Source organism: Aquarana catesbeiana, linkage group LG07 (genome assembly GCF_042186555.1).
Source record: "Aquarana catesbeiana isolate 2022-GZ linkage group LG07, ASM4218655v1, whole genome shotgun sequence".
Lineage (NCBI taxonomy): Eukaryota > Metazoa > Chordata > Amphibia > Anura > Ranidae > Aquarana > Aquarana catesbeiana.
The window spans coordinates 321,389,124-321,401,323 of record NC_133330.1 but is presented as its reverse complement, the minus strand read 5'-3'; the positions used below and the strand labels follow the sequence as shown (position 1 = coordinate 321,401,323).

General features: G+C 46.7%; 1 protein-coding gene across 1 annotated transcript in view; it reads right to left on the bottom strand.

Annotated features, from left to right (window-relative positions):
- Window positions 1-12,200, bottom strand: part of ANKRD13C (ankyrin repeat domain 13C) — a 72,345-nt gene that overhangs the window by 42,411 nt on the left and 17,734 nt on the right. The window contains exon 2 of the mRNA XM_073593753.1: window positions 1,263-1,304. Coding sequence (XP_073449854.1) covers window positions 1,263-1,304 — 42 coding nt within the window. The remainder of the gene's footprint in view (window positions 1-1,262; window positions 1,305-12,200) is intronic.

Sequence of the window (12,200 nt, the reverse complement as noted above, 5' to 3'; positions counted from 1 at the left end):
CAATGGTGAGGCCGCAGATGGGCAATGGTGAGGCCGCAGATGGGCAATGGTGAGGCCGCAGATGGGCAATGGTGAGGCCGCAGATGGGCAATGGTGAGGCCGCAGATGGGCAATGGTGAGGCCGCAGATGGGCAATGGTGAGGCCGCAGATGGGCAATGGTGAGGCCGCAGATGGGCAATGGTGAGGCCGCAGATGGGCAATGGTGAGGCCGCAGATGGGCAATGGTGAGGCCGCAGATGGGCAATGGTGAGGCCGCAGATGGGCAATGGTGAGGCCGCAGATGGGCAATGGTGAGGCCGCAGATGGGCAATGGTGAGGCCGCAGATGGGCAATGGTGAGGCCGCAGATGGGCAATGGTGAGGCCGCAGATGGGCAATGGTGAGGCCGCAGATGGGCAATGGTGAGGCCGCAGATGGGCAATGGTGAGGCCGCAGATGGGCAATGGTGAGGCCGCAGATGGGCAATGGTGAGGCCGCAGATGGGCAATGGTGAGGCCGCATTGATGGGCACTGACCCTTATTTTGCGTTAAAGTTCTTTATTTAAAATTTAAGGTTTTTTCCCCTGAAACTTCCCTCATAAAATGAAGGTGCGCGTTATACACCGATAAATACGGCAATTTAAATATTTTTTTTCCCCCCAGACTGAACCTCCTTTTTAACCACTTTAAGACAACCCACCACACATATACTGCGGCTCTATTGCATGAAACTACGTACCTGTACGTTGTAGTGTGTAATAGATACAGGGTGTGCGCCTGCGGCACGGAGCAGATGCACGTGCCCAGCAACCGCGATGTCCACTGGCCACCCACGATCGCTCCTCAAAAAGGCAGAGTGGGGATCTGCCTATGTAAACAAGGAGGACACCCGTTCTGACAGGGAGGAGAGAGAGGCTGATCCTAGTGATCAGGAACAGCGATCTCTCTCTATCCCAAGTGAGCCCATCCCCCTGACAGTTATAATGCACCTCCCTAGGGAAAAGTTAACCCTTAGATCACCCCCTAGTGTTAACCCCTTCCCTGTCAGTGTCATTTATACAGTGATAAGCGCATTTTATAGCACTGATTTGTCCACCGCAATGTCACAGTCCCGCTGCAACATTGTATGTGGAGGGAACATACAACTCCACCAACAAAAGCCAATTTAGACATTAGATGAAATGTTTTTGACCAGTAACGACCCAGCTGGTGGTCAGAGCAGAAAAGTTATAAGACTGAAGTACTGAGAAGGCCAATAAAAAAAATACATAAATAAAACTTGCCTTTGTTGCCCAGCATCACAGCGAGGTGTAATGGAGTATTACCTGCAAAATAAACAAAATCAGGAAAAAAAAAACCTCAATACCACAAGACAATTTTCAAATTAGAAAGAAAAAAAGAAAAAAAAGAAAAAAAACAAACACACAACAACCACACGTCTCTTTCCCATATAGTATCAGATTTTTGTGGTATGTCAACTGTGTGAAAACCAATGAAAACTACTGCTAACCTAATCTTGCAAAATGAGTGCTGCAAGTCTGTTCATGGACAGGGCTCAAGGAAGGAACGATTTCAGTGAAAGTCTCGTATCGGAGTTTTTTATAATGTGGCACCAAAAAAAAAAAAAAGGAACAGTGCTGCCAAGCAGTATGGAAGGCAAGTATGAGCTAAGTGTGGCTGATGCACAGTAACTATATCCACAATAAATTCAGGCAGAACTAAAGTTTAAAGAGGAACTGCAGTCTGCTCACATAATTTGTAATAAAAACATCTTTGCCATTCTGAAGCTTCCTTCCAACCACTTTGCATATTATTTTATATATACTGTGATTCTGTACTTGCCAAATATGCTGCAGAAGTCTCCCTCCACTGATTCTAGCTGCAACCATTTTAACTGTGGGCAGCTGAAGCTGCTGCCTGTTCACTTCCTGGATAAGGAAGGAAAGAAGGAAAGAGAGAAAGAAAGAAAGGAAAGAGAGAAAGAAAGAAAGAAAGAAAGAAAGAAAGAGAGAAAGAAAGAAAGAGAGAAAGAAAGAAAGAAAGAGAGAAAGAAAGAAAGAAAGAGAGAAAGAAAGAAAGAGAGAAAGAAAGAAAGAGAGAAAGAAAGAAAGAGAGAAAGAAAGAAAGAGAGAAAGAAAGAAAGAGAGAAAGAAAGAAAGAGAGAAAGAAAGAAAGAGAGAAAGAAAGAAAGAAAGAGAGAAAGAAAGGAAAGAGAGAAAGAAAGGAAAGAAAGAAAGAAAGAAAGAAAGAAAGAAAGAAAGAAAGAAAGGAAAGAGAGAAAGGAAAGAAAGGAAAGAAAGGAAAGAAAGGAAAGAAAAGACCTGCTGTACCCATCTTTTTTTCCTCACAGCGAGATGCACCCTCCTGACCCACAGGAGAGGGGCATCAGGAAGACACACATTCCCAGCCCGCAAGAGGGGCGTCGGGAAGACACACATTCCCAGCCCGCAGGAGAGGGGCGTCGGGAAGACACACATTCCCAGCCCGCAGGAGAGGGGCGTCGGGAAGACACACATTCCCAGCCCGCAGGAGAGGGGCGTCGGGAAGACACACATTCCCAGCCCGCAGGAGAGGGGCGTCGGGAAGACACACATTCCCAGCCCGCAGGAGAGGGGCGTCGGGAAGACACACATTCCCAGCCCGCAGGAGAGGGGCGTCGGGAAGACACACATTCCCAGCCCGCAGGAGAGGGGCGTCGGGAAGACACACATTCCCAGCCCGCAGGAGAGGGGCGTCGGGAAGACACACATTCCCAGCCCGCAGGAGAGGGGCGTCGGGAAGACACACATTCCCAGCCCGCAGGAGAGGGGCGTCGGGAAGACACACATTCCCAGCCCGCAGGAGAGGGGCGTCGGGAAGACACACATTCCCAGCCCGCAGGAGAGGGGCGTCGGGAAGACACACATTCCCAGCCCGCAGGAGAGGGGCGTCGGGAAGACACACATTCCCAGCCCGCAGGAGAGGGGCGTCGGGAAGACACACATTCCCAGCCCGCAGGAGAGGGGCGTCGGGAAGACACACATTCCCAGCCCGCAGGAGAGGGGCGTCGGGAAGAGACACATTCCCAGCCCGCAGGAGAGGGGCGGCGGGAAGACACACATTCCCAGCCCACAGGAGAGGGGCGTCGGGAAGACACACATTCCCAGCCCGCAGGAGAGGGGCGTCAGGAAGACACACATTCCCAGCCCGCAGGAGAGGGGCGTCGGGAAGACACACATTCCCAGCCCGCAGGAGAGGGGCGTCAGGAAGACGCACATTTCCAACCCCCCCAAGAGGGTTGTCAGGAAGACGCACATTCCCAGCCCGCTCAAGGAGGATGCCAAAAAGATACACTTTTTCTGTGGGTACACTGAGCCATGATTCTGTGCCAGGACAAAACTCCTGAGCGCATGTGTGGGAATTATGTTAAATCAGCCTGGCCCAATCAAGATGGCTGAGGGACCTGAAAGAAAAAAGGTGAAGACAGAAGTGCAGACTATTCAGTGCCGAAGAGATCACTTTGCTTGGTAAATCTGCAAATATGCCGTGCATACTAAAACGGCAACATAAAGCCTCCTGGGGGCCCCAAAACTTAGTTTGGCAGCTTACTTCTGCAAAAAAAAAAAAAAAAAAAAAAAAAAGAATACTTTTCTTTTTAAAAGACAGGCTTCTCTTTCAGAAATAAAATAATTCATCACGTGAAGATGAAAGGCACACAGGCAGCAATTCTACCATTAGCACACATTCCAGTGTCATGGAGCGCAAGTTCTAATTAACTGGCTGCCATTTAAGAAGGAAATGAGAACCTTTTTAAAAGGGACCATGAAAAGCCTTAGAGGGGCCCTTTTACATATTGAGGCTGACAGAACTGGGGCAGCAAACACACAAGTTATTCTGATAAAACTTTAAACAGCATTTTATATAAATATTTCAGGTAGAGTGAAGGGGAAAAAAAAAAAAAAAACCACATCTAGTTTCAAGTGTTGCATCTGCATGAGAAAGCATATGGGAAGGCTCAATCTCTCAAGATGGTCGATTCAGTAAAATAAAAAGGCTTAAAAAGAAAAAAAATGACTTAAAGTAGAACTTCACTCTACCAATCAACATTGATTATTTATAATCCGCATGCTGCTAGCATTAGTAAATAGATAGGAAAGTATCATGTTCACTTGTTTGAAACTTATTTTTTTTTAAATTTCTTTAGTTACTTTCTTTTTTTTGCCTAGGCAAAGGATGTCATACATTCCAGGAATCTTCAGGAGGCGAGGTTTTTCTCAGCTAAGCACACTATTCTGCATGCTTGAGCTAAGAGCAGATGGATTCCAAAAAGTAAATGCTACATAAATCATCTGCCCTTACTCAAGACAGCCAGAAATGCTAGGGCGATGTTTTTCAAAGTGATTTCTCAACAAAATAAAGCATAGAGACATGGATGGATGGGGGGAGTTTGCTCTGAATATTAAAAACGAGTGAAATAGTGTTTTTGCTTTGTGGTGTTCAATTGCAGATACACTTTAGAAAAAGAAGTATGGGGGGGGTTCTTTTTTAACCCATCATACATTACATACCTAGGTGGACACAGCATTGGTCCGATGCTGAGTCTTTTCCCCGGCGCCTCTATACTGAGAACCGAGTGATCAAACATAGTTGATGGCTCAGTTCTTGCAGCTCCCCGAGCAGAGAGCTGCTGACTGTCAATCAGCAGCCCTCCTTCTCTGCTCCTCCACACTCATTGGAGCGCTGAGCTGTGGAGGTGGCGGAGAGCGGCCGTCTCAGGCTCTCAGCGGCTCGCTGAGAGAGGCTGAGCGGGGTGTCGGTCCAGGCACCTGGTAGATCCAGAATCTGTCGGGATGACGCGGTGCCTGGACTGATCTTGGCGATGTCAGCAGAGAGCGGACTTCAGAGCGCTCTCTGCTGAAAACGGGTCACAGGAGTGCAAAACGGGTTGAACTCCTGTGACCCATAGGAGAAGCCCATCCAAAACAAGCTCAGCCTGCACTTCTCCTTTAATACGTCTAAGTAATCATTATCAGTCTCAGGTGTGAAAATACCAGATCTACCTGCTCTGATTTTCTAATGCCCAAGGCAGCTATAAGGACAGAAACATGAGTGTCCTGAGGCAGTTCACATCAGAGCCAGCCTACAGCTCCAATACAGCTACTGCTGGCTGTCAAAGTAGACAAACCTCTCGAAACAAGCAACGTTTTTATTCATGCGTGGCTTTAAAGCATTTCTAAAGTCATTTATTTAAAACGTAAAAAAAATAAACATGTTATACTTACCTGCTTTGGTAATAGACCTGCAAAAGCAGCCCCCGAACCTCCTCTTCTGGGATCCCTCCCACCAGTGCTGTCCACTCCCCTTCTCCGTCTGTCTCCAAACTGCTTGCTTTGGGGGCAGACATGCCGCCTCGATCCTAAACCAAATAGGTGTATTGCATCATCACAGGGTGGTACTGTGGATGCATTAGCCAGTATACCAGTGCCACATCCTATCTAAACCAGACTAGGCAAAATGCAACAACCATGGACTTTATAGGCACCAAAACACAACATTTTTATAAAAATATTACAACTTTTAAATAAAATAAACAAAAGTGGTTATATTTTTATAAAAAAAGTTTTGTGTTTTGGTGCCTAGAAAGTCTGATTGCCTAGTCGATCCCAAACCAGACTGTGTGCGCCCATAGATACACAGTGCAGCTTGGCTCCTCCCCACAGCATCTGACTGACAGCAGTAGGAGCCAATGGCTCCCCCTGCTGCCTCACTGTGAGCAGAGGGAGAGAGAGAGAATAGAAGAAATGCAGCCGTGTACAGCACTGGATCAATTTAGGACTCAGGTAAGTATTTAGGGAGGAGGAGCACAGCAAGCTGTAAAACACTTTTTTTTACATTAATGCAGGGAATGTTTGGCCCTTGCACTGAACAAGTAAGAAAAAAAAAAAACAAAAAAAAAAAAAAAAAACACACACACAAAACGGCATTAGCTGGAGATGTCAGCAATGACAATCTGTGTTTCTCCAAGCTCAGCTTTACTTCCAACGTCACAGACTACATCCTGGGCGATTCATTTCTCTTGCTTAGCCCGCTACCAAAATTGCCACAATATACGTAAATACTTCCTCATTCCAAAGGCTCCCAAATCTGCGCCTGTGAAAATGCAAACCAAGTATTGTCTTGTCTTGTTCTAGTTCCATCCCTCATGTGAAGGCGCTGGAACCACACATTACAGAAACACGAGACCAGAAGTTGGACAAAGATAGGATTTAGGCCAAGCTTAGATTTGTATCTAAACTGCTGTGCCTCTGAAAAGCGAGCCCGGGAGTGAGCACATATGGGTGCCCTCCAGGGCTGCCAATAAGGGGGTTGCACAGAACCTCCTGTACCAGGCCCCATCATTTTACCAGAGGGGCCTAGGAAAATTTATGGTGCAGACATTTTCAAGCTCAGTGACCCCCCCCCCATCCACCTATAGCGCAGATGACTTCTCCTCCTCTCCCTCCTAATGGCTGTCAATCACTGCAGGGGGGGGGGGCAAAGGAGGATTGATACTAGTTAGGGTTGCACTGCTACCGTGTTTTTTTTTTTAATCGGCGAGTACAAGTACCTTTACTTTCGGACAAGTACTTGCCGATACAGAGTACCAATACTTTGCGGCGAGGTTTGTGTTACTGGCTGTGTTACTGGCCGGAGCTGCGTGATGTTACGGCATGCGCTCCTAAGGAAACGGCACGGGCGGCCGTTCCTTCAGAGCGCATGCGCCAATGACATAATTGGTGCATTATACAGTAAATATATCGGCACACATTTAGAAATGAGAATTATAGGCTTACCTATGGGTACAACTTGTATAGGGAAGTTTACAACCTCTTTAACCAGTTGCCAACCGCCGCTATACGTCAGCACAATGGCAGCGGTGGGCAAATGGGCGTATCTGTACGTCCCCTTTAAGAGACAGGGAGAGCTGGCGCGCGCCCGCCACGTACAGTGTGACCGGGCCTGCGGGATCAGCGGACATCTCCTGGCGATCGTGTCATGGAGCCTCAAATCAGGGAAGTGCCTATGTAAACAAGGCACTTCCCCGTTCTGGCTAGTGTCATGACAGAGACCACTGCTCATTGGTAGCGGTGACCGCTGTCATGCGACTTGAAGCCCACCACCCCCCCCCCACAGTTAGAATCACTCCCTAGGACACACTTAACCCCTTCATCGCCCCCTAGTGGTTAACCCCTTTCCTGCCAGTGTCATTTACACAGTAATCAGTGCATTTTTATAGCTGTATAAATGACAATGGCCCCAAAATAATGTCAAAATTGTCCGATGTGTCCGCCATGTTGCAGTCATGATAAAAAAAATAAATAAAAAAATTGCAGATCGCCGCCATTGCTAATAAAAAATGCCATAAAACTATCCCCTATTTCGTACATGCTATAACTTTTACCAATCAATATACGCTTATTGTGATTTTTTTTTACCAAAAATATGTAGAAGAATACATATCGGCGGGGCGTGGCCTGGCACAGCATGGAGTAGGACGCTTGTCTTGAGAGCTCCGTCCACTACTCCTTAATCCTTCCCATCCTGGACTCTATGTGCAACAAAAACTGGCTGGATCACATCCCTGAGGCTCTGGCAACACCCCGGGCTCCTTCCAGAACGGATTGGTCACACGGCGCCCTGAACGGAGCGGCGATCTCCCACACGGCAGCCGAGTCTAAGCAAGACCGCGGCTTCGGCCTATTCCCGGAGGCCGCAGCCATCTTGGTACTCCGATCCATCGGCCCTGTGAAGAGATACCAACTAATCTAAAGTACCCTACCACTGGACAACTCTCCCAGGGAGAGGGGCAGGATATACATAGTCTATCTGGACAGTGGGGAACCCGAGAAAGCTCACAAATATTCCCGGTCCGGACTGCGGCCTAGGCTTACAGGAGGTGTACGGCGGCCATCTTGGCACACCTGTCTTCCCTGCCTGTGTGTTCTACATAAGCTACAGCCCTGGTGTCTCCCTTCTGGCAGCCTCCACTGAGATCCCCTATATCCTGGAGGGACACAACCCCAGTATACCTTCAACTTAAGAGGTGAGGAGAGATTGCACGCACCTATACTGTACTATACCGTCTATCATTAAATACTGAGGGCTACAGGGCCTGGGACAGCATTTGTCTTTAACTAATCAACAAGTCAGGGCATTACACTAAGTGTGGAGATTCTCTGGGTTCCACCTGGGACCTCCGTAAAATGTCACCATCTAAGGCACAAAAGGCAGCGGCAGCAAAACTAGACCAGTACCGCCGAACAGAAAAAGAAGACATGGAGGAGGAGGGAACAACTGAGAAAACTGGAGCAGGAGAACGTACTTCGAGCGACACTGACAAACTTCTTGAAGCAATCACCCTCTGCAGAACCTCTCTCACAGCACAAATTGAGGAGGTCAAGGTAGATATTTCCCTTATCAGGCAGGACTTTCAAAAGCTCAGGGAAAGAGTGAAAGAAACAGACCAGGCTGGGCGAGGTGGAGGATGCTATCCCACCCTTACAAACATCCTCAGACCGAGTGCAAAGGCAAATACAGCAACTTCTTTTAAAGCAAGATGACATGGAGAATAGGCTGAGAAGATGTAATATACGCCTGATAGGTCTGCCGGAAGGGTCCGAAGGGAAGGACACTTCCACTTTTTTGGAACAACTACTGATCAATACTTATGGAAGAGAAGTTTTTTCCCCCATGTTTGTGGTAGAACGGGCACATCGCATGCCAGCAAGACCCCCTCCACAAGGAGCTCCTCCCCGCACGTTCATAGCAAAACTCCTTAACTATAAAGATCGGGACACTGCTCTGAGAATGGCAAGAGAGAAGGGCAATATCCCAGTTGGGAACGTTAAGGTAGCTATCTTCCCAGACTTCTCGGCAGAGGTACAGCGCCGCCGTCAGAGTTTTATGGAGGCCAAACGTAAGCTAAGAAGTCTACAATACAAGTATTCCATGCTCTTCCCAGCACGCCTTAGGGTAGAGCACGAAGGGCGCGCGGTTTTCTTCGAGGACCCAGAGGAAGTAATCTCTTGGTTGGAACGACGAGCTAACCCTCAACAAGCTAATTGATCAAGTCCCATTGATAACGTGTCTGCGACCAGGAAATGTCTCCAACCAGTGCAAGTTTTAAGCACAAATCCTGATTGATAACAGCACAAGAGTCAAGTTACCCTCCAGGGCTCCGGAGTAAGAAGAAGTCCTACAGCCAACATGCATCGTGCAGCGAGACTTTACCCCACACAGTTCTGGGAAGCAGCACCCTAAACAATGGAACTCTATCCGGAACTTAACAGTCGCAGATAAATGGAAACAAGAAGATCAAGAGACCATACCACATGTTCTACAAGCGATATGGTTGATATTTTTTCTTTTATTTAGTGTCCGGAGACTGAACCAATTGTTCTACATTCCACTGTTCATAAGGAAGTTAGAATGTTTCCCAGATAACCAGTTTAGGGATTATGCCCGCACAAGTTTGGGTCAGTGTAGGGCAGGGAGGGGGGGAGGGGATTCCCATGTTCTTGGTTCGGTTAATTTTGAAAGTGCATACTTATTATAGCAAACAGGTAACGTTACATGTGCCAGATCTAAGGGAAAGTACTCATATGCCATATTACAGGTATTTGTGTCAGATATCTCTGCAAGTTAAGATTCTGTATGCCTTACGCAGAAAGAGCAAATTGTTTTATATAAATGCTATATTAATGATTAAAAAGTGTGGCCTATGACATCTCTAAAAATTCCTAACATGGAATGTGAGGGGCCTGCGTGAGAAATTTAAGCGCGCAGCAGTCTTCACATTCCTGAAGAAGCAACATGCCGATATAATAGCATTAGTGGAAACACATATTGAGGGGAGTGTACAGATGGCGCTTCGGAGGCCATGGGTTGGTTGGGCGTACCACTCTACCCACACATCACACTCTAGGGGAGTTTCTGTATTAATTGCTAAATCGGTACACTTTGAATTATGTGAGCTAACTACTGACCCGAATGGCCGTTATGTATTTATTCATGCCAAAGTATATGGAGAGCCCTTGCTTATCATGGCTTTTTATATACCACCTCCATTTAATGTATCCATGGTCAAGGAAGGCATAGCATATATGACCCGTCATCCAAATGTAGCAGCGGTTTGGCTAGGGGATTTTAATGCTACTTTGAACCCGGCTCTAGACAGGCTACAGTTGACATCAACAGCTCCCGCCGCTCCCACCGAAACTAAGTTCTCTAAGCTTATCTCCACCTTCCATCTGATAGATACATGGAGACATAAATTCCCACTGGCCAAGTCATACTCATGCTTCTCGGCATCCCGAGGCTCTATGTCCCGCATAGACTTTATACTTATCTCCCACAGATTGACCCCAAGATTATCGGAGGTAATGTTTTGCCCTAGAGTACTGTCGGACCATAGTCCTTATTGGATTACATTAAATATTCCAGTGGCAAAACCACCACGAACATGGCGTCTGAATCCATTCTGGTTGTCTCTTTTACCAGAAGATGATGAGCTCATAGACAAATGGAAAACATACTTTATTGAAAACGATGAATCAGCATCACCACCCGCAGTCTGGGACTCTTTTAAGCTATTTGCTAGGCATACATTGATAACGGCGATTAATAAAATTAAGATGGACTCTTCTGGCGCCCTCGGTAAGGCGCTGTCCTCTGCAGAAAGAGAGTATGCCAACACTCCGACATCAGTAACTGTAGGCCAACTTAAACTACAGACTAGAGTAGTTAATCAGCTACAGTACCAGAAAGCCAAACAAAAAATGTTTTTTTCTAAGCAAAAAATGTTTGAACATGGGGAAAAGGCAGGCAAGTTACTTGCATACCTGGTCCACAGCGAAGATAGACCCCCAGTGGTTATCACACTACATGGCTCAGGAGGGCAAAAAATAACAGACCCACCTACAGTGACCTCAATGTTTAGGGACTTCTTCGCAGATTTATACACAGCGGCGGCCCCCACTGAGACCCACCACATGTCTCTTTTTCTTGAAAAGGTGTCCTTCCCACAGCTAACAGAGGAACAAGTAGAACTATTGGAAGCCCCACTCACTCTAGACGAAATATCAGCTGCTATGGCTAGCTTTGCTAGGTCCAAATCCCCTGGTTCAGATGGACTTCCAGTGGAGTTCTATTCCCAATTCAGCGAAATACTAACCCTTAAACTATTAAACTGTATAATTATCTATTTGAAAATGGGACTTTATCTCCATCTATGGCAGAGGCTACAATAGTCCTCATCCCCAAACCTGGTAAAGATTTGGGGTTTCCAGAATCCTATCGGCCAATATCACTTCTACAGGTTAATATCAAAATACTCGCCAAAGTTTTATCGATTAGGCTCAATCAGGTAATATTAACATTAATACACTCAGACCAGGCTGGCTTCATGCCTGGACGCAACACCTCGTTTAATCTTAGGAAACTATACATTAACCTGCAAACCATACACGAGGAAGTTGGTACACGGGTGGTTGTGACCTTGGACACAGCGAAAGCCTTCGACTCGGTAGAGTGGAGGTACCTCTGGAGGTGCTTGGAGGGCTATGGATTTGGCCCAAAATTTATTAAATGGGTCCAACTTCTATACCAGGCACCCAGGGCCAAAGTGGTGGCTAATGGATGGTCGTCTCAGTTATTCGAACTCAGTAGAGGCACGAGACAGGGTTGCCCCCTATCCCCACTACTATATGCCCTGGCGGCAGAACCACTGGCAATATCCATCCGAGCAAATCCAGAGATCAAGGGACTTAGAATGGGCTCTCTGACTGAAAAAATTAGCATGTATGCAGATGACACGCTATTGTACCTGGCAGACTCGGGCCCATCATTACGCAATGCACTCCACACGATAGAACAATTTGGAATATTTTCAGGTCTAAAAATCAATTGGGACAAATCCCAAATTTTGCCAATTGATAGTTTTCCACCCCCAGAATCCCAAACCAGGCTCCCACTTCAGAGAGTAGATGTCATTAAATACTTGGGGATATATATAACCAGATCTCCTGCAGACTATATATCTCTGAATATAACCCCTCTCATTTCCCTAGTTAAAAATAAAATACGGGTCTGGTCCAAATTACCACTAGGAGTCTGGGGACGTATAAATTTAATCAAAATGATTCTACTACCTAAAATACTCTATATTTTATGGCACACCCCCGTTTATTTACCCCTAAAACATT